General features: G+C 40.2%; 1 protein-coding gene across 2 annotated transcripts in view; it reads left to right on the top strand.

Moving 5' to 3' along the window:
- The first annotated feature begins 8,343 nt into the window (after positions 1 to 8,343).
- slc6a2 (solute carrier family 6 member 2) overlaps positions 8,344 to 23,303 on the top strand; it is a 126,381-nt gene continuing 111,421 nt past the window's right edge. The window contains exons 1-3 of one of the 2 annotated variants that reach the window (XM_069901562.1): positions 8,344 to 9,776; positions 12,189 to 12,320; positions 16,732 to 16,969. In XM_069901562.1, coding sequence (XP_069757663.1) covers positions 9,494 to 9,776; positions 12,189 to 12,320; positions 16,732 to 16,969 — 653 coding nt within the window. In that variant the 5' untranslated portion in view covers positions 8,344 to 9,493. The remainder of the gene's footprint in view (positions 9,777 to 12,188; positions 12,321 to 16,731; positions 16,970 to 23,303) is intronic. The other variant, XM_069901563.1, reaches the window with a different exon arrangement.

Genomic DNA, 23,303 nt, shown 5'->3' with positions numbered 1-23,303 from the left:
TCGTGATTATGGACCTACCTCATGAAGTTGTCTTAAAACTAGCACTAATTGCTCATCTCATTTAGCAAGTTGGGAAAAAAACGTCACATTGACACAGAAAAATTACAACCTTGGTTGGGGCTGAAACTCACTGGTGGGGCTGATTTGAAGGAGATGGATACACTCCAGCTCGGAGCGAGAGTTGGAGCATTGTATTTAATCAACTTGAAGAGATATGAGTGGAAGCAACAGGAAACATAGTTAATGTATTTCCTGCAATATGAATGTTAAGCACTGAATTGCCTACCTCCCTGCTTGAAGATTAAACAAGAATGCCCAGTATTTCTAGAACATTAATAACAAAAATATAATTACTGTTCTGCGATTAAAATCTTAAATACTTCTGCCATATCATCAATCTGGCTACAAGAGGCAGAAGCTGGTGAGGTGAATGTCGAATGCATGCCTTTCTGTAACTAACCCACAAGCAGCAAGAATTATGCAGAAATGTGGTTTTAAAAAAAATCCAACGTTAAATGAAGAATTCCATTTACTCAGTACTAACGTTGTTCATTTTAATAAAGAAATTATTTTTTTTTAAATCATGCCTTTTTTAAGGGAATACAGAATATTTCAAGGCTATTGAACTTGGACAAGACTAAACAAAAGCACACAGTAAATATTGGAGTGGCTCAGCAGGTCTTGCAGTGTCCATAGAAGGTAAAGATATATTACCAACATTTCCGGCCTGAGCCCTTGCTCAAGGAACCTTACTTAATACTCTCGATGAAGGGCTCAGGCTCGAAACATCGATAATATATCTTTACCTCCTATAGACGCTTCAAAAACTGCTGAGCCACCTCCAACGTTTACTGTGTGCTTTTACTACAATTATTAGTGTCTGAAGATTTCTGTATTTCACTCAAGACAAATATAGCAACAGCTGGAACCTATTCAGGTAAGATATTTAGAAATAATTGCTGGCAGCTTACATAGAAATTTACAAATTTAATGTCATTAAACACAAGTTCCATTCAATTTAATATTGTATTAAAAATGTAGAGTGCAGGAAAATTTCAATGAAAGCAGAAGGAGCTAACATGTATGGCTTCATCAATGATAGAAAGAGAAAGACTATGCTCATGTTCCAAGTGTCATCTTTTCAGAATTTAGCAATAGTAGTTGAATGTATTGTGCAAGTATATTGTGTGTTGGTAGCTCTCATAAATCTTAATTTGCATACAAGACCATGAGAAATTGTAAAATCAATTTAACCCATGCCTCTTCTACAGATGTTAAATATACATGTTTGATTGTATTATAATTAAAGGGTTAAGAGTACACATATTTTTGATCATTTTTAAAAGGTACCAGATAAAACATAAGGGAAAATGTTTCTTGTATGATATATATAGCTGGTCAGGCTTTGGAATGATTGTTGGATACAGAATGAATAATAGCTCTCAAAAAGAATTAGATAAATATTTGAAGGAAACAAAGTATGGGGAAATAGAAAATTTCCCTTTGGTCTTTGAAAGACCTGCTGCAACCTTGAAAGTTCTTTCTGTTCTGTGCTATTCCAAGGTAATGCTCTCTGTGCTATATTTGTTTTTAATTGCTATGCACAGGCAGCGAAAATGCTGAGCAACCAAAGGAACTGCTCCCACTAACCATCCAGGACTCTCATTTGCACAAAACAATACTTCTTTATTTATACACATAAAATACTTGCCCTGCCTATGAATCATTTGTCTGTTCATGTGCGATGTCTGGTTGTGTGTCCACATGTTTTGCACAGAGGACTGGAGCACTCTGTTCCATCGGGCTGTGCTTGTGCAATCAGATGACAATAAACTTGACTTGACTTGATGAAGTAGGAAGAAAAATTGATCCAGGAAACGCAGTCTTCTTTGCAAACCACTTGCAATGTTGCTTGACATCGTGACCAAAGTAATTCACCCCCATATTTAATTCAAGAAATGATAGTAAACTGAGATTCCAGTTATGCCTTCATGATTCAAAATAAGCATGTCAAAGTTCAAATTTATTGTCAGAGTACATACATGAGATCGCATACAACCCCGAGATTCCTTTTTAGTGAGTCATGCAGAATGTCTCTTTGCTGGTAACTGTAAACTGTACTCAAGGAAAGAAAGAGCTGTAAACAAACTGACTACAAATACAGGAGTATGTAATATATGCAATAAGAAAGAGTCCTTAAATGAATCTCTGAAAGAGTCTATTGTTCAAGAGTCTGATGGTTGATGGATAGCAACTAATCCTGAACCTGGAAGTACAAGTCCTGTGGCCACAGTACTTCCTTCCTGATGACAGCAGTGAGAACAAAGCACGTCTTGGGTGATACAGATCTTTAATCATTGCTGATGCTCTCCAATGGCAATGTTCCATGTAGATGTTGTTGATGGTGGGGAAAGTTTTGCCTGTGATGGACTGAGTCCACCCATTTTTGCAAAATTATTTGTTAGAAGTATTGGTGCTTTCTTACCAGGCCATAATGAAGCCAGTCAGCACACTTTCCACTCCACATTTGTTGGCTTGGCAAAGTTTCCAATGACGTTGTGAACCTCCGCAAACTTCTGAGAGAGTAGAAACGCTGACATGCTTTCTTCCCAATGGCATCGGTATAATGGGTCCAGGTTGGGTCATCCAAGATAATAACCCCCAGGTATTTCAATGAATCAATTTTGAGCTTGAATTATTTCAATTTTTGAAAGTTTTGATGGATTTTGGTGAGATGAGAAGTCAGTGCGCAGAAATGCAGCTGTTATTAAGTTCTTATATAACATGCTTGGGATGATAGGGATTAGATTCAGCATAAAGCTGCCTTTACATCACTCCAGAAGCATTCTTGGCGCAGTGTTCTGCAGGCCACCCAGGAAGACTATCTCAGGGAAGCTGCCAGAATCGATTACTGTCAGTTCTGAGCTGTAATTTAGTGTACGCTGGATCAAGAACTGGCTTGGATCTGTCTAAACCTGTTTGATTTTGAAACTTTATCCCAAACAGAAAGGTGAGAATTTTGCTCCATCAGCATGAATTAATGTGAATTATTGTAATGTATCATCTATCCTCTGGATGAAATAATCAGAATGCTACATTATGGACAGATCCCACTCATAAAACATTTCAACTTCATAAATTTCCATTAATATTCAACACTCCTTTTAGAAGATAACAGCCATGAAGGGTTTATCTATTCCAAAAGCTTAACAACTTTACTTTAAGTATTGTACTGATGACAGCAGCAATTTAAAATTAAGTATGATTTCAGTTAAGTGTGCATGGAGAGCATTACCTTTTAAAATATTTGTCTTTCTCTACAAGATAATTTGGTTTACTGTTATATAATTGACATGAGTCTATTTCTGTTGATTCTGTTAACATGAGGATTTTGACTTGTGCCAGGAATCAATAATAATGGCTTTTGTCCATATTGTTGGTAGATCTCAAATGTGGGTGTGGTGTTGCAGCAGCTTATAACCAAAAGAACAAATCCTTTTGGTGATGGCATTTATCCTCACCTTGAGAGGGATGAGCTTTGTGTGGTATCTCTGTGTTTCACCTGAATAGCAGCTTCACTTTTGGAGCAGATGCTGCAATGTGATAGCACTGATCACTCCAGCTGATGAAGTGTGATGTTATTATGTTAGAGCCTGGTGTACACTGGTTTCTGTAATTCCATCGATTCATTGTTGTTTAATATAGTTAATTGGCTTCTATTTCAGAAATACAAAGAGATTCTTGATCAAACGGCATCAGAGTTCAAATCCCACACTACGGACTCTGTACCTTCTCCCCGTGTCTGCATGGGTTTCCTCTGGGGGTTCCAGATTCCTCCCACCATTCGAAACGTACTGTAAGTTGTAGGTTAATTGGATGCAACTGGGTGGGGTTGTGGGCTGAAATGGCCCTATTACTGTGCTGTATACCTTCTTTTCAATATTTTTATTGGTTTCATCAAGTAAATGTTACATAGGTACATATAAAGTATTAACAAATCACATACAATAATAAAAATGCTGTTGAGACCTATGTTACATTGAGAAGTAAAGAAAAAAAATCTTAAAAGACATACTATAGTAAATATCAACCCCCTCTCTTCAGAGGCTACTGGTGAAACATAAGCAGTCCACTACCTGATAATAAAAGGGAAGGTAATCAATGGGGTCAAAAAACATGTTAACTAATCTTATAAATTTTGAAAATAATTAAGAAAAGAAGCCCATAAAGAAACAAAATTAAGATTCATTTCAGTCATGGAGTATCTATTTTTTTCCAAAGTCAGACATGCCATCATATCGGACAACCATTGTGTGTGAGTGGGAGGGATAGCATCTTTCCATCTCATCAATATGGCCCTTCTAGCAATAAGGGAAGCGAGGGCAATTACATGAGATTGTGAAGCAGTCAATATCTGACCTGTTGACCCATTTATTCCAAAAAGAGCAAGAAAAGATTTTGAAGTTAAAGTAATATTAAGAACTGAAGTCAAGGTACGAAATACACCTTCCCAAAAATTTGGAAAGAGAAGGAAATAACCAGAATATATGATACAGTGTACCCTCTTCAGTTATACATTTATCACATTTAGAAGAGAGATTAGAATAGAATTTAGCCAATTGGACTTGGGAAAAGTGGGCCCGGTGCACTACCTTAAATTGTAATAATGAGTGTCTTGCACAAAGAGAGGATGAATGCACTCACTTCAAGATAGAATCCCAATTTAGACCATGCTATATGTCTATTTTCTTTTAAATGGAACATTTACATTTTTTAAAATTAAAATTAATTTTAAATTTAAAAATGAGAAGCAATACATTTTTAAAACAATTAAGTTCTCAAACCAGCCACATTAGCGAATGAAATAAAAAAGTCCAATAACACTAACATCAAATCTCTAGCTTGGGTGTGGTGGTGCTTTTGAAGAGGACTCCAGCAAGTTCGCCAAAAAATGGCCTCGGCTCTTGAGGAATTTCTGGTTTCTTCTTGGTCCTGGCTGTGAGTTTAAAGACTGTGTTCAATTGTGATATTCCCATCTAGCAACGTACATACCTGAACATCATTCTTGAGAAACAAGGTATTTCTTGGGGAAATACCTTGGCAAATGTGATATTACTTATAATAACATTTTTTTTACAATTTGACCCAAGATCACACAAGATGATGGAGGTTTGGACCAATATCTTAATCAAAGGTTGGTTATGAGGACCATCTGAAAGGACCAATGGAACAAGCATTATTAAAATTAATATTCTGTAGAATACCTTATTTTGCAAACTACCTCACAGTGGAGGGACATCTATCCAATAGGAATCACAATATAATTGCAATCATTATAATTTTTGAAAAGGAGAAATACAAAATAGCTGGAAATATTCTAGATTAGCCTTAGGCTTACATCCTTGCATGCAACAAGACAGATGTTCACTGTAAAGCTAGGCAAATCTGCTAAGACTGCCATCGAGCAGCAGGGAGTTTTCAAAGCAGTATTCACTATTTTAGTCTTAATAGTTACTGTTGCATTGTCCTGATTTGCTGATTGTGTGGAAAAGAGAATATACTTGTGAGAGTTCACTGTCACAGAAACCAGCATTAGAAATAATGTCATGTTTCAGAATTTGTCAGGTGAGGCCACTGGTTGGTAACCAGGGCCATATGAAGATTTCTGCTACTTTAGTACTTTATTTGTTAAAGCTAAAATGAGGGGAGGCTGATTAGAAGTATGATTATATTATTTAATTAAGGCCTTCATTCAAAAATAATTCTTTGTTCCTTGATTTATTTTATAAGTAAGGGGGCTTTATTAAAGATAAAGGTGTGGCAGGGGAGCTCAGTCCACTGAGTGAAACATATGGAAATTCTGGATCCTAATTACACTTGGATGGCCATATTTGAAGGAAATACCACTGGTTTAACCTGTTTCATTGCAGGATTTATGGACACTCTGTGAGACTCAGAGTTATATGGTAGATATTGGGATAACATCCTGCAATGAGAATTCAGGGAGCGAGTTCACCGATTAAAGAACAGCGTCTCCAAGGTTGTGATCCCTGGATCATGTTCAGTACCACACATTAACAAGTACAGGAGGAGGAAAGGTCAGATGAATATGTGGCTAAAGGCAGATCTAGGAGGGCTTTAGATTCCTAGACCATTGGGATTGTTTCTGGAAAAATAATACAAGCTGATGGATTGCACATGACACTGAATAGATCCAATGTCTTTATGGGGGTGCTTTGGGGATGGTTTAAATTAATCTGACAGGAAAACATGTCATATGTCAAACTGGTCTACAGCAGAAGTACAGAAGAACTGACAAATATGGGAGGATGTTTACATCAGGGACATGGGAGGGATGCAAGGCTTTAACACAAAATCTTGACTAAAAAGTCTAATGAACTGAGGACAGTGGGGAAATGATATTGGTGTAATCTTGGAGATATGGTTGAAAGATTGCAGAACTGGCAGTGTTCCTGGATGTGGAGACGAGGTGAGGAGCATGTGGGTAGGTAAAGGAGCAGATGATTTTTGATCAAGGAATTCATTACTGCAGAAAAGAAGAACGATATTTTAGAAGATTTTGTTTTAAATGAGGCCATATAGGTAGAGCCTAGAAATATGGAGGTGATAAATTAAAGAGTTCAGAATCGTGCAGCAAGTTAACAGCTATTTCATTCATTACGTGCATTCCAATCTGTGGCCAATGGTCCATATTAATCCCATTTCCATCATTTAGCTTTCTAAATTTACGCATACAGCACAGTGTCCGTGCCACCCAATTTACACCCAATTAACTAACATCCCCGATATGTTTAGAGCAGTGGGAAGAATCCGGAGCCCCGGAGAAAAACCCACGCAGACATGGGGAGAATGTACAAACTCCTTACAAATAGCACAGGATTCGAACCCTGGTCCGGTCCCAATCACTGGCGCTGTAAAGGTGCCCCGCTACACCAACCGTGCTATCATTTAGACACTACTTAAATGTGGTCCAAGACTCTGCTTCCACCACTCTCAAGTAGTGTCTTCCAGGCACTTCAGATTCAGATTTCAGATTTATTGTCAGAGAACATAAGTGACATCGCATACAACCCTTGGATTCTATTACCTGTGGGGGAGGCAGAAATAACACTTAGTGGCAGTGAAAAAAAATATAAAGAACTGTAACCAGATAATAAAATGTAAACAAATGATGCAATACAAAGAATAAAAATATCAATAAGTGCAAAAGTTAGAGTCCTTAAATGAGTCCCTGATTGAGTTTGTGGTTGAGGAGTCTGATGGTGGAGGGGTAGCAGCTGTTCCTGAACTTGATGGTCCAAGTCTTGTTCACCTATACCTCTTTCCTGATGGTAGCAGTGTGAACGGAGCATGTGCTTGTTGGTGTCATTCCTTGATGACTGCTGCTGTTCTCTGACAGCAGCATTCCCTATAGATGTTCTTGATGGTGGGGAGAGGTTTGCCTGTGATGTCCTGGGCTGTGTCCACTACCTTTTGAAAGGCATCTAGACTGTCAGCACACTTTCCACCACACATCTGTAGAAATTTGCCAGAGTTTCTAGTGTGATACCAAACCTCCACAATCTGCTGAGTAAGTCGAGGTGTCAATGTTCTTTCTTCATGATGCAATCAGTGTGTTGAGTCCAGAAAAGATCCTCTGAGATAGTGACTCCCAAGAACATAAATATGCTCAAATGACCCCCCCCCCCCCCCCACCCCAATGATCACTTGGCACTCTTTGGGGGAAAAAAACACACACACTCCTCAGAGCCCCTGTAGATCTTCTACCCCAAACTTTAAACCCTAAAAGAAAGAGAAATTCTCTGAACAAGATGGTATGCATTTCTAGGTTTTAAAGGAAGCAGTGAAAGAACATTACAGGTAACTGACTATAATCTTGCAAACGTCTTGATTTGAGATCTGGTTCTTTGGATTGAATAATTAGTTGTGTTACCTCACTAGTAAAGAAAGGCAAGTCTGTAACTAACTGCCTGACAAAGGCATAAATCCCCATCATCTTTATGAAGTACATGGATGTGCATTTGTGGACCTATGGTACTCAGTGCTGGAAGTTGGCATAAATCACAGTCACTCTTCTACAGTCAGCACAGACATGATGGCCTCCTTGGGTATTGTAGATTTTCGATGATTCTCCAGAATTTAGGTCTCTGTCATTGAGTTTTGTGTAAATTGGACACAGCTGGAAAAACATGATTTCCAACTTCTAAGGAAATCCAGCCGTCAGCACAATGACCCTGTGGATGTCAGAGAAAAGCATACAACCAAATGCACCGTTCATTTGGACTGGTTCCGACTTCGGGAAAAGAACGTTGCTAACATGTCGATTGCCCTTCACAGAGAGAAAACAAACCTTTTGGGATTTTGACTCCAGGGTGTCCATTGGCTAGAAGATATAGTTTGTGTTTTAGGAACTTGCATGCGAACCACCAACCCATTTGTTAATGGCATTTACATTCAGAAAACAAAGTTATCTATTGAGAGGCTTTCGTGTGCGTGTGTTTTAACCACGATGTCAGTCTTAATGCGGGCAGGCCAGTGTGTTGTGACCACTCTTGTGGAAGTTGGGAAATCGTGGCTGCTTCTAAGACCTGCATTGGTCCTGGGGAACAACTGCAATGCAAGTCAAACCTTCCCACCGGGAAAATACAACCCTCCGTTTCTGTGAGGGGATTCGCTGGCTTTTCACCTGAAGCTGTGGGTTCGTGAGGCCGGGGAGCTTGCAGCTCGTGTGCGGATTCCACCACCGAGCCCTGTCACCGATGCTCAGTCTCACCAAGGTGCCATCCTGAGACCTGCTAACGTTTCACCGGTGGGTTTCCAGGCGACAATTTCAAAGCCAATGCATCCGACCGACTGGAGTTTGACGGCAGTTTATCCATTTGCAATCGGCGCAAATAATATCAATTCCAGAAATTCATTCGAGTTTAAAATACAGCGGGGAATCCTGGTTTGCAGACTTGGACAGGGGTTTTGAGTTTTGTCTCATTGAGGCGCCCCTATCAGAGCACCAACAGCCCAGGACGGAAGAGCACACGGATTGAGGGAGTGATGGGCTCAGAAGACGCGGAAGTCAAGTGGTGGCACTGTTTGGCAAAGCACTGACTTCAGACCACGTGAAGTGAGTGGAGCCTGATTTAAAACCTGACATTTCACACTGCCCGCGGCTCATTGCCTCCTAAACTTCCATCGGAAGCAAAAGTCTTTCCCAGTCTGTGTCAGGGAGCCCTGCCCGACTGGACCCTCCGCTGAGCAGTACCTGTGAGACCCTCCCCCGCCCCGTGCACGATGTGTCTATTAGGCGGTGAAGCAACAGTGTTTTTGTTGTTTTCTGTCTCCACAGCCGGCGGCTGCTGAGGAACTTCTGCCCAGCCTCCATCAGGATTGTCCATGCTGTGACTTCTGTTCCCTCCGGACACTCTCTGCCCCACCGCATTGCCAAAGACCGGAGTGGGAGTGGGGGGGGGGGGGGGGGATGCTGAACAAGCGAGTGGCTTCTGATCCCAGGCTGACATCTGTTGCTCCAATGGCAGAGTGTAACGATGTGGAGAAGAAGGACGTGGAGCTGGTTCTGCTGAAGGAACGCAACGGGGTTCAGTATGCGAACACTGCCCTCGTTAACAGCACGGCCGGCCCAGAGCGGGAGGCCAGGGAGACGTGGGGGAAGAAGGTCGACTTTTTACTCTCTGTGGTCGGGTTTGCCGTGGACCTGGCGAACGTGTGGAGATTCCCCTTCCTCTGCTACAAGAACGGTGGCGGTGAGTGCAACTTTCTTGGAGTAGAATTGGGGTTGAGGGCAGATTCGACCGGGCTTGTGCCCCGAGGCAGCCGCGGTTCCTGGGTGGCGAGAAATTGTCCCTCTCCTCGCCTCCCGGTGCAAGGCACCAGAATCCGTCGTGGGCAAAATCCAGCCCACGTCGACACCTCCGCCGCCACAGGGTCCCTCCCAGAGAGAGAGAGAGCGCTGCCCTTGAACGGAGCATCGATCCGCCGTTTGAGCCATTTTAGAAGCAAATCCTGACAATTGGTCCTCTTCACTAAAATGGTGTTGTGGCATGTTCCTCTGATGCAGGGAATGGATGCAATCCAAGGTCACAAAAGGTCACACAGAAAGTTCTGATTATCTCAGCAGAGTCGCTGGAACAGCACTTCCCCACTTCAAATGGTTTCCTGCGGCGAGCTAAGAATGGAAACATTGTCTTGGCGTTTTATCGATGAGATGCTTCTAACTTTTCATTGGTTTTCATCATCCAACGAAACCCTGGCCAGGCGGTGGTTGGAATCAGAATCGCCGGCTGCCGTGGAATGTGTAGAGCGCCCGTGATTCCGCGGCGGGTCTCCTCCTTCCCGGCAATAAACACACTGTGTTCTCTCCCTGTCTCCAGGTGCATTCCTTATCCCTTACCTGCTGTCCTGTGTTCTCTCCCTGTCTCCAGGTGCATTCCTTATCCCTCACCTGCTGTCCTGTGTTCTCTCCCTGTCTCCAGGTGCATTCCTTATCCCTCACCTGCTGTTCTATGTTCTCTCCCTGTCTCCAGGTGCATTCCTTATCCCTTGCCTGCCATTCTGTGTTCTCTCCCTGTCTCCAGGTGCATTCCTTATCCCTTACCTGCTGTCCTGTGTTCTCTCCCTGTCTCCAGGTGCATTCCTTATCCCTCACCTGCTGTCCTGTGTTCTCTCCCTGTCTCCAGGTGCATTCCTTATCCCTTACCTGCTGTCCTGTGTTCTCTCCCTGTCTCCAGGTGCATTCCTTATCCCTCACCTGCTGTCCTGTGTTCTCTCCCTGTCTCCAGGTGCATTCCTTATCCCTCACCTGCTGTCCTGTGTTCTCTCCCTGTCTCCAGGTGCATTCCTTATCCCTCACCTGCTGTTCTGTGTTCTCTCCCTGTCTCCAAGTGCATTCCTTATCCCTCACCTGCTGTCCTGTGTTCTCTCCCTTTCTCCAGGTGCATTCCTTATCCCTCACCTGCTGTTCTGTGTTCTCTCCCTGTCTCCAGGTGCATTCCTTATCCCTTACCTGCTGTCCTGTGTTCTCTCCCTGTCTCCAGGTGCATTCCTTATCCCTTACCTGCTGTTCTGTGTTCTCTCCCTGTCTCCAGGTGCATTCCTTATCCCTCACCTGCTGTTCTATGTTCTCTCCCTGTCTCCAGGTGCATTCCTTATCCCTTGCCTGCCATTCTGTGTTCTCTCCCTGTCTCCAGGTGCATTCCTTATCCCTTACCTGCTGTCCTGTGTTCTCTCCCTGTCTCCAGGTGCATTCCTTATCCCTCACCTGCTGTCCTGTGTTCTCTCCCTGTCTCCAGGTGCATTCCTTATCCCTTACCTGCTGTCCTGTGTTCTCTCCCTGTCTCCAGGTGCATTCCTTATCCCTCACCTGCTGTCCTGTGTTCTCTCCCTGTCTCCAGGTGCATTCCTTATCCCTCACCTGCTGTCCTGTGTTCTCTCCCTGTCTCCAGGTGCATTCCTTATCCCTCACCTGCTGTTCTGTGTTCTCTCCCTGTCTCCAAGTGCATTCCTTATCCCTCACCTGCTGTCCTGTGTTCTCTCCCTTTCTCCAGGTGCATTCCTTATCCCTCACCTGCTGTTCTGTGTTCTCTCCCTGTCTCCAGGTGCATTCCTTATCCCTTACCTGCTGTCCTGTGTTCTCTCCCTGTCTCCAGGTGCATTCCTTATCCCTTACCTGCTGTTCTGTGTTCTCTCCCTGTCTCCAGGTGCATTCCTTATCCCTCACCTGCTGTTCTATGTTCTCTCCCTGTCTCCAGGTGCATTCCTTATCCCTTGCCTGCCATTCTGTGTTCTCTCCCTGTCTCCAGGTGCATTCCTTATCCCTTACCTGCTGTCCTGTGTTCTCTCCCTGTCTCCAGGTGCATTCCTTATCCCTCACCTGCTGTTCTGTGTTCTCTCCCTGTCTCCAGGTGCATTCCTTATCCCTTACCTGCCGTTCTGTGTTCTCTCCCTGTCTCCAGGTGCATTCCTTATCCCTTGCCTGCCGTTCTGTGTTCTCTCCCTGTCTCCAGGTGCATTCCTTATCCCTTACCTGCTGTTCTGTGTTCTCTCCCTGTCTCCAGGTGCATTCCTTATCCCTTACCTGCTGTTCTGTGTTCTCTCCCTGTCTCCAGATGCATTCCTTATCCCTTACTTGCTGTTCTGTGTTCTCTCCCTGTCTCCAGGTGCATTCCTTATCCCTTACCTGCTGTTCCTGTTAATCGCTGGCATGCCCTTGTTTTACATGGAGCTGGCACTGGGACAGTACAATCGCGAGGGCGCTGCCACCGTCTGGAAAATCTGCCCCATATTCAAAGGTGAGTTGTCTTTGCTATTTTCAGAAGTAGCACGTCCCGTGTGGAATTTCAGACAGAGAACCAACCAAATGGAAGGTTCTGTACTTAACGCACTATTTAGTGAATACAGGTATTGACAAGGTGTCAATAACCCACGCGAAAGTACCCCTGAGTTCTGGACTGAATGAGGGAAGTGCGAAGTGCTCGATCTTAGTAATATACGATGCGCTGTTTTCGAATTTTCACGTCCTGAAATCGGGTGCAGATGAATGTGTCGAGTTTGCTTCTCCTGGTTGAAGAGTTGATCTCCCGTGCTTCTTCCTGTACCACTGGAAGGGTTTGGGAAGATCATGGAAACCATTCACTCTCCAAGTTTCCTATTGCAGAATTATCCACGGTTTGAACCAGGGGTCAATATTAAATACCTTGTGATTTAATAAGGGTGAGTTTACCCCCGCATTATTGATCATGATGAGAATTATATTGTATTAAAATAGTTTTGGGGATTCTTATGTATTTGATGCTGTGGAAGACCTGAGGGGGCTTTGCATTTGTTGATGAGGAGAGGAGAATCATTGGTAATTAACATTGGAGAACAAGATATTCCACAATCCAGGGACACCCCACTGGAGAGTGCTGAAGATGGAAGTTCTGTAGTAAATTATATATTTTCTGAGGATGTGAGTATAATTTAGCTGGTTGCAAGAGTTTTTTAAAGAAATTCTCTGAACTACTTTTTTTTTCAAGCAGGCATGCCCAGGGCTTGGACACGTTTTAGCTGTGAGGGCAGCACCTAAACAATCACCCTCACAGCTTCAGCAAGACCCGTCATTAGTTGTCACATAACCAAACCTCTTCATGATTTGGTGAATGCACAATTCAGCAGTGAAAGAACTACCCTTTCCCATTTGTGACATCCTGCTGATCAGAATGTACCTCAGAGAAGACTAATCCCATCCCTCCACAACCAGGGAACAGCTTTGCTGCAGAAAATATGAGGTTATTGCCAAAGAATGTTCATTACACTCCTTGAGAGTGTCCTACTGTTTAATAAGATCCAATATTGGATCTAAAATACCCAATCTTATCCAAAATGTTGAGCAATTTCCAACAAAATATGGAAGTAATAGCAGAACGAGGGCTCTTGAAAATCCTTTACAATTCAATTAGACAGTAGGCATTCCGAGTTTACCTCCTCCTCTGATCCCCATATTCCTTGAGAGACTTCGTTTATACCAGTATCAGTTTTCAAATGGCTGAGTATTCACCACAATTTAATGCTGCAAATTGCAATGATTCCTAACCTGGAACTTTCAGATCATTTTATAGTCCCAAAATGTTGCCCCATATTTTAGACTATGGCCCACTACTTCAAGGTTTCCCGACTAATAACTATGTTACTCTCTTTTAGAATCTTGTATTTCATTGAGATCATCTGTCTTCTCAGATTTCAGATTAACCTTTTGTTCAGGGAGTTCCTCACTTCTTCCACCCTTTGCTGAGGAGGGATTCCTCATTTCTCCTGGCAGAAATATGATTTTAATATTACATGCTTGGGAGAATGATTAAAGCTAGGTCATGGTTGCCTTTAAATAGGGCTAAATGAACACTTGAATGGTTTTTCATTCGAGAACTAGAAATGCTGGTAAATGTGATTAATACAGAAGTGTGCCCACTGGTATGCTTGGATGAATTGGGCCAAATGGCCTGTTGCCACATTGTACATTTTCTGAGATCTGCTGAAAATCTGTTGTAAGATACATCTTCAGAAAAGTTCTTTTGTAAGAGTCTTTAAAATTTGAAAAAACAGAGCAAAAAATATATTTAATCTCTTTGATGAAATCCACTACAGGTCTGATAATTGAACAAACTTGTCATGAAAAATATAAACATGATGTCTAAATCTTATAATATTCTAATTCTGGTGACATAATGAAAAAGTCTGGCAGTGATCTTGTGCTTATTGCATTTATTTGGCTGTTAGTCAAGACAGGAACAGTTCAAGTCTGTTTTTTTTGAAAAGGAACTTTGACATTTTGCTCACCCGTGTAATTGCATGATTAAACTTGCAACCTTGTTAAGAAATGTTATGACCCTCATAAGAAATATTATTTGACAATCTTATTCCCAGACATCTTCTCAGCCTTTGTTTCACTTTTTTTTTGCCAATAATATGTATATTTCTAAATAAAAAATTCTGATTAGTCTATAGGACATCTTGGAAAAAGGCAGATTAATTGCTAAAGAAATTTTGAATCATATGAATTTTATAAGTAAATGATGGCAGTTTAGCTCATGAGAGCTAGAAAAGAATCCATACCAATAGTAACAGTGTTTCTCAGAGTTCATGAATTGATGCACTGAGTGGCATCTCTTGAGAACTGCCATGATTAAACAAGTGAGCCCATTGACATTCTGAGCCATGTCAATGGGAAGGACCCTAGATTCAATCCTCACTTTGTGTTGAGTTAGAAAAGATGATGTTGGTTAATGTTGCACTGCCATCTCCAACTCAGGAGAATACAGGAAGTAAATTATTGAGATTTGAAAGATATAAAAAGAGTGGTGATCAACTATGGCATTTGCAGTGTGCACTTCAATGTTTGTAATTTGTAAGACTGAGGAATGATGTCAAAGGAACTCTTGCATTATTCCTGGTATTTATACTTCAGCACTATAAAGGGAACTATAACTGTGCCCATTTTTCAACATCTGCAAAACAGTTCTTTGGCACAGAAGGTTTCATGCAAGCATAAGTCGTGGATGTTGAATTTTAGCCATTGTTCACAGAATGAATACATTTCAAAAAGGAAGTTGCTGCAAACCTTTATAACATTATATTTAGTGACAAAGTTAAACTTACACTTATTATTAGACTGGACATAATTTCATTAATATGCAAATGAGGGATAAAAGAGGTCAATGTCTGTCATTTTCACTGCTCGAACAATTATTGTTAGTTTTATTGTTTGGGTCAATATTTCTTGTTAATTCTTGGAATGCAATATGTTTTGAACAGAAATTCTAAATAAGAAACATTTTTTTTGTTTTTAAAATTAAAAAAATTATTATCTAATACAGTACAGATAGAAGGCCAATTTTTCTTATGCATGAAAAATAATCCTTTACTGTAAATGATACAATATTCTAAAAGACCAGATGATCAAGACTCTTAACATAGTTTAAATAGAATACCGTGCAAGTGTTAAAATTAACAAAGAATATCTAATGGAAGTTTTAAAACCACTTACTACATTGGCCTGGAAAACATTTCTGGGAGATGCTAGCATTTTCTGAGCACCTGCCTCCAAGACCTGTATTTCCATCCAAAAGTGGATCTCCAAAAACTGCCGGTCACTCTCTGTTGTTCATTTCCTGAATGAACACTACTGTTAGGTTCCTTGTGGAGTCCAGTGGTAGAGTTCGAATCTGCTCTTGGTTACCCTGCCCACAAATGGTGAAACAATTTAAAAAAAAAAATTTAGAGATACAGCACAGTAACAGACCCTTCCAGCAAGGCTGCGCCACCTAATTACACCTGTGTGACCAATTAAGCTACTAACCCGTACATCTTTATTTCAAGAAGTATGAGATGTATGTAAATAAATGCCAACCTATTTTACATTTTTAATTTTTTTTAAAGTTAGATATACAGTATGGTAATAGGCCATTTAGGCCCAAAAGTCTGTGCCATCCAATTTACACCCAATTAACATACATGCCTGGTAAGTTTTGAAGGGAGGGAAGAAATCAGAGTCCCTGGAGAAAACCCACGCGGACACGGGGAGAACGTACAAAACACTTTACAAACAGTACGGGATTCAAAGCATGGTCCCGATGGATGGTGCTGTAAGGGTGTTGTGCTAACTGTTACATTTTTATTGTCTATTTTAATTTCAAATTCAAAACTGTTTAATTCTTTCATTTTCATAGTTTTTAAATGCCTTTGAATCTTTCTGAATGAGAGGAGTATTCAGAAACTTTGAAAGTGGTGACAGTTTTGCGAGCCAGCTAACCCAAGGCTCAGAAACAACAATTTTTAAACTGTTTTTTTTGGAGTTTCTTTCCTTCCCCTCACCTCTTTCCCACTATCCCATGATGCATCATGAAGGACACTTTTATTGTGTATATATGCACCATTTAGGAGTAGAGTGCCACATAATAGCAAGTCAACGTCAACAGACATGCAAAATATAAGTACATACTTTCCCCATTTGTTGGCAAGTACTAGTCTGTTGTTAATATGAAAAGCATGTACTGTTAAGATATATTTTCTTTGATAAATGGAATTACTTTTCGAAAACCTTGAGATACCTGTGGAGCATTTGGCATTGTATTTTAAGGAGTAGTTTAGTTTCTGTTTTCACATTTTGCAGTGTCTGTAATGTCTGTAACAGTTGACAGAAATTAAATGACTACCTTTTTCTTTTAGGAGTGGGCTACACTGTGATACTGATAGCCCTATATGTTGGCTTCTATTATAATGTCATCATAGCTTGGTCTCTCTACTATCTCTTCTCTTCATTCACTTCTGACCTTCCATGGGTGCACTGCAATAACTATTGGAACAGTTGGAACTGCAGTGACCCAAAGCTACTCAACACCTCGTTACTGGGACATAATACCAAATACTCAAAATATAAAATGACACCGGCTGCAGAGTATTATGAGTAAGTCAAATCTTTTGTTATATTTGCTCTTGAAAACTCTGGTTTATAGATTAGATTGTTAAACTTTAACATATTGATTTTATTGTAGCCACAAATTCACTGTACCAGGACATCATTTGTTCATTAAATCTGTGGAAAATCTGTTTAAACTTTCTAAAAGAGAGCAAATTCATTGCCACTTGTTTTACTGCTGGAAAACAATTAATCATATTAGCAAATGGTCTTTCTGACTATTTTAAAAACTGCCAAACATTATTTGCAACAGTTTACCCTAATAAAGTAGTCTATAATCATAGTTTATTTAAAAATAGGTAAAATGTGGAGAAGATTATGACAGCATTTATTGTGAACTTCCTACACACTAAAAGATCAGACAGAAACTAGCTAATTATTTGAAATGCAAGGATTAGTGGTTTAAATTTTAGATTTTGAATATCTTCTATTTAGTTGAACATTATTGTGGTAAAAGCTAAGAACATGGAATATGTAACCTTTGGAACAAATGTTACAAGAAACATAAAGAGACGTATGTTGCTATGACCCTGCCAGCCTTCTGTTATTTTTGTACTTGCCCATAAACTTTATTTGTGGATTTGTTTAACAAGTTGCCGTCAACCTGATGTCCGAAAGAGTATCACCCTGTGCAGGGCATCTGGGACTTGTGTGAGTAGATCAAGTGACTGTATTTTGTCTGAGCCAAGTAGAAAGAAGAATTTGACATGCAAATTAAAGTACTGAATACAGGTTAGGCATGGAACATGAAGTGGAAAGGAAAAGAAAGGTGAATTAAAAGTGTTGAGAGAATGAAAAGGTAAAATTGGAATTTTAAGTACTGTTTTGTTCTGGAGTTAATTTCTTTTAAATTCTGCATTTTTTAAATTAAAAAGAAATATGAGACATACAGGCAGGATAACAGGACCTTTTGGTCCTCAAAACCATGCCACCCAATTGACTTACAACTGGGTCTAATTTGAAGGGTGGGAGGAAACAGGAGCCCTCGGATGAAACACACGTGAGTTGGGGAGAACGCACATACTCCTTACAGAAAGCGCTGGATTCAAAATCCCAGCCGCAGGCGCTGTAACAGCATTGCACTAACTGTGCCTTGCTTTGTGAAAGCTAAATTAAATGACAGAGAAGTTGATTGACTGTAACTCAGATTTGGCATGCCGTTTCAAGTAGTTTTGCATTAGAAAGGATACGCCATAACATTCTACAATGAATTTAATCTGTTACTGTTTTAAAAGTCCCAAGCATCAAGTTCAATACATTTCAATTGAAAGGAATGTTGGTCATGGGACAGTGAATTCTGTACTTTGCACTGTAAACTGTCAATGAGAATTTCCTGTGTTGCAGTCTGTTAGTCTATACATGACTGCGTATGGTTATTTTCATCTGGTCCAAGAGTTTGGATCCCTAAAGTGTTAAATTTGAAGAAGCTCGAAAAAGATGACCAGTCATTATTGACTTGTAGAAGGTCCTAATACTTATTTTAGCAGTTCTGCAGTAATGTTAGAAAAACACTAGGGCTCAATTTTGAAACAAAAGCAGAAAACAGTGAAAATAATCAAGAAGTCAGGCAGTGGGTGTGGTGAGATAAACTGTTAACATTTTAATTGAGTGACAGTGGAGAAAAATGAGAGAAGGAAAAGATGGAGAGAACAAAGAAAATATCTGCAATTGGATGGCGACTGATATTTAGCAAGTAACAATTACTCTCAGTAATGGAGTCAGGGACTGAAAAAAATACGAAAAGACATGATATATCTACAGGACACAGAACGTAGTGGTGTTTGGAATCGTGAAATACGAGAACATCAGTAACAGGAGCTAATGTAGCCCCTTGAGTTAGTTCTGCCATTCAATGACTGATCCAGTCTTGACCTTAATATCACAGGATTTACCTCATTTCCCTTAACTCCATCGTATAAAATCTGTCAATGATGTCACATTTACAACTAATGTCAAGAATTCCAATAATTCACAACTCCATAATGAAGAGTATCTCCATCAAAATTGAGCATCTCTTTATTCTGAAGTTATGCTCTTAGTTCTGGACATCACCGCAAAGAGGAAACATCATCTCAGCATTCACTCCGTCAATCAACCTCAGAATCTTATGTTTCATGAGGATTATCTGTCATTCTTCAATACTTGAATGAGTATTAGCCTAAACAGTTCAACCTCTCTTCATACATCGGCTCCTTTATCCTAGGAATCAACCCAAATGTGCCTTCTCTCTACTGCATCAAATATGAGTATATTCCTTTGTAAGTATGAGGATGAAACTATATGCAGTGCTGTGCAAAGTTGCATCAAAGCTTCCCTATTTTTCACTCATAAATTTTGCATTTACATTAGCCTTCTAGTTACTTGTTGAAACTGGGTGCTAGCTATCTGTGGTCCACATGCTCGGACTCCTAAATCTCCTTCTGCTATGACATACTTTTTTCAAATAACTTCTTGCTCACTTATTGAACATGTCCATAAAATGCTGCGGGTTGCTTATGTCCTCATTTGCAATTTGCAAACCTACCTATCTTTGCTTCATCGGTAGATTTGATGACATCGTATCCAGTTCTTTCATCAAAGTCATCAAGTTATTGATGATACATTCCATTGTCGTACCTCAATCCAGTGCACTCCTGTGAGTAAATGTTTATCAAATGCTTTATGGAAATCCAAACATCCTGTGACTTCAAAGAGTTCCAGCAAACTTTTCAAACACAGTTTCCCATTCATTGATGCCTTCTCTTCTTGCTGATCTTGTTATTTTTGAACTGCCCTGATTTATCCACTTAATGACGCATACTAGCATTTTCCCTATTGGAGTAACAAAAAGGAATGCTGGAAATAGTCAGGAGCCATGGAGAAAGAAAACCCGATTTAACATCTTGTATCAGATCCACCCAACTCTGACATGAACCAGAAAGGCTGACTTCCTGAAGTTGCTCAACTCAACATTCTCTCTCCAGAGATGCTGACTGATTTGTTGGGTATTTCCAGTATTCTCTTTGTTCCAGATGCTTTGCAACTATTGTGTCCTATAAATGGCATTCCAGTGTGTTCTCTTAGTTTCTTTTTTACTCCCTCTTTCTAATATTTGGCATTAAAAGAAATCATTGCCTGGACAACATTAGTCTCCACTTATCACAGATATTGTCTCTGTTTTTTCATTCTTCGCCCCCATTGCAACCTTTGTTTCATCACTTCTCCAAATCTTGTGACGTGTTATTGACGTGAGATGCTGAATTTGCTGCACTCTGCACAAATGCTGCCTGGTCTGCTGAATATTTTGTGTTTTTGTTTCAGAATTCCAGCGTCTGCTGTTTTTTTTGCTTCACTTACCCATTTAAATTTTCCATTGTTCTTGATATGCGTGAGGTTGTTGGTCAGAGCAGTTTCATCTAATTTGAAAGAAAAACAAGATTTGGGATGGTCAATAGGACAGACAACATCTATGGAAAAAGAAAGAGTAAAGGTTAATGACCGTTTGAACCATTTGATTTCAACGTGATTGTTTTACATGTATAAATAGGTGGGATACGTTCCAAATTCTAAATGCACATGTCTGTTGTAAAACAGATTTTATGATGAACATTTTATGTTTTGTTGCTGCTTGAAAGATTCATTAGTTCAATCATTCGTACTAGTTGTACTAATGTACACCATTCAAACTGTAAACCCGAGAACATGATGATGCCAGCGTCATTTTAATAGAGATTCTTATCTCAAAAGAAAATGAGAAACCATTGTATCTGATGACTTTTAAGTGCGCAATTTGGGAAGAAATATCAGATAAATCTTTGCTGAGTAGTGTAACTTTTGCACAGTATTGAAAGCAAAGTTCTTCACATAGATTTGGGAAAAAAATGGACTGACCAAAATTGCAATGTTATCAACTTTACCACTTTCGCCAGCACTTGTAGAATATCACAAAGTGGCCAAGTTGAGAAATGCAACTGCCAGAGAAATTTAGCAGGTCAGGCAGTAACTGTAGAGGCAGGGGGATGGTCAATATTTTATGTTGAGATCCTGCAACAGAATGGGGAGTATAAAGGGGGGGGGAAGGATAGCCCGTGTGAACAGGTTAGAGGAGGACGCAGGCATGAGGGTGATGATGGGCAATTGGAGCCAGGTTAAGGAGCGGGAGTTGGGTAGGGTAGAGCTGGGAGACTGCAGCTCGTTGGTGATAGTTTAGGAGAGAAAAAAAATGGAAGTAGATGATGTGAATTTATTTGGAAGGAAAAGTGTGGGCAGGTACTTCATGCCACAAAAGGAAACTCTTAAAACAATCACTTCGTAAGATGGCTATATATGGTCTTCTTGCTTCACCAATCAATTTTATCCTTATTACACTGGGCAACAATTTTTTTCAGAAGGTTTGCTTCCCAAAAAAAAATGGGGATTATGATAGACAACTTCACGTGGAGCTCAAAGATAATTTCAGATTTGCTGTATCATGTAGGAAGTTGGAGAAACATTAAATTAACTTTGATTGAATTTAGCACTTTTAATTGCATAATGATGCTAACACATAGCATTATTTCAACTGACATAAAAATGTTTTGACGCTGATTTTCATTTGTACTCGGCATCTGATGCTTCTCACCACTTTTCTGTGGTGGCAATGTCCTGGTGAAACCTTTCACCATGTTCAACATTGACTGTACCAAGATCAGCAGGGAAGAAGTCCAAGTATTAATGCAGAAAATGAAGTTTCATTGACATGTTGGACCATGTTTTGTATGCTTGAAGTAGACTTAAAATATGACAGGTAATCACAAAATTATGTTATATTAAAAAAAAGTACATGATACGAAAATTTGAAGGTGAATTTTGCGAGCAGCGGCCCAAAATCCATAAAATGCACCCAAAAGTGTTCAGGAAGCAAGATCTTTGTTGTCCAATGTTATCAACATTATAGTTATAATATTCAGTAATATATCACAAAGGTCCTTTGGATATTTCAGCATTTATTTTCAATGCACTTGGTCCCCCATCCTCTCCCCTTACTGTTCCAATTTGCTCAGCATCTTCCTGTAAAATAGTTCAATGTCTCACCTTTTCTTATCAGGTACCATGATCTTCAGCATTTGCTGTCTCAAATAATCTCCTCACAACCTCTGATGCTGTCTCCAGCCTTCTGTCCTTCACCAAGCTCCATCTACCCATCAATTCCTCCAGCTATCACTTGCCAGCTCCTGCCTCACCCCTCACCCTCACCTCTTTTTACTGGTTTTCTCCCCTTTTTCCTCTCAGTCCTGAGGCAAGGTTTTGACCTGAACCCCTTCGCCTCTACAAATGCTGCCTGACCCGTTGAGTTTCTCCAGCACGTTTTTTTAGCTCTAGATCAATTGTCTCTCCAGTATCTGGGGTGAGGCAATAAACTGCTGTGAAACTAAAGAGAAAACAGATAACCTGACTGAATGCCTGATGGTTGACACAGCGCAGGGGAGCCAAAGGGGCTGATTCAATGCTGTGTAAAAATGCATTTGGAAACAAAAGCACAACAGGTTAGCATACAGAAACAAGTATAGCTATGTTATAGGATATGAATACTAGCTTATTATATATTTTACTGGCTTGTGCTTTCGCAAAATCATCGAGTTGGGCAGCATTGAACAGGCCTTTGAAGCTAGTTCCAGATTCATTTTTCTGCTCACTTGTTTGAGAACCAATTACTACTGGTAATCACATGTTAATAAGCTAGGGATAAATAAGAGGCATGAAAACACAATGTTGGAGAAGCTCAGCAGGTCAAACAGTGTACTTGATGTAGCAAAGATAAAGATACATAACCAACGTTTCAGGCTTGAACCCTTCATCAAGGTATATACATATCAAATACCTTTATGAAGGGCTCAAGCTTGAAACTGTTTATGTTTCTTTATCTTTACTAGACCAAGGACACTGTTTGACCTGCTGAACTTCTCCAACGTTGTGTTTTTACTTCAACCACGGTGTCTGCAGACTTTTGTATTTTACTTATAAATAAGAGGCAAATAGCTCCTTAAAGAAATGAGTCGAGTACTACCATTGTAACTTCACCTCATCATCTGTTGCTTGCACCAACCAGATCTGTCTTTTGAAAGTACACAAAATATGGGTTGCAGCTCAATTTCCACTTCAGGGGGATTTCCCTCAGTCCAGATTTACCAAACATGGTCATCTCTACAAATTAATGCTGTTCATACCTGAAGTATATCATCATCCTTCTTAATTTTGCACATAACAGCATCCACAAGCAACCATTGTGAATGTCCCCTTTTATTATTTTCTGTGTGAATAGTCAAGGAATGCCTATCAATAAAACAACGCTGTTTTAGGGAAC

This window comes from Narcine bancroftii, chromosome 10, assembly GCF_036971445.1.
Source record: "Narcine bancroftii isolate sNarBan1 chromosome 10, sNarBan1.hap1, whole genome shotgun sequence".
Classification (NCBI taxonomy): Eukaryota; Metazoa; Chordata; class Chondrichthyes; order Torpediniformes; family Narcinidae; genus Narcine; species Narcine bancroftii.
This window is presented reverse-complemented; position numbering and strand designations above follow the sequence as displayed.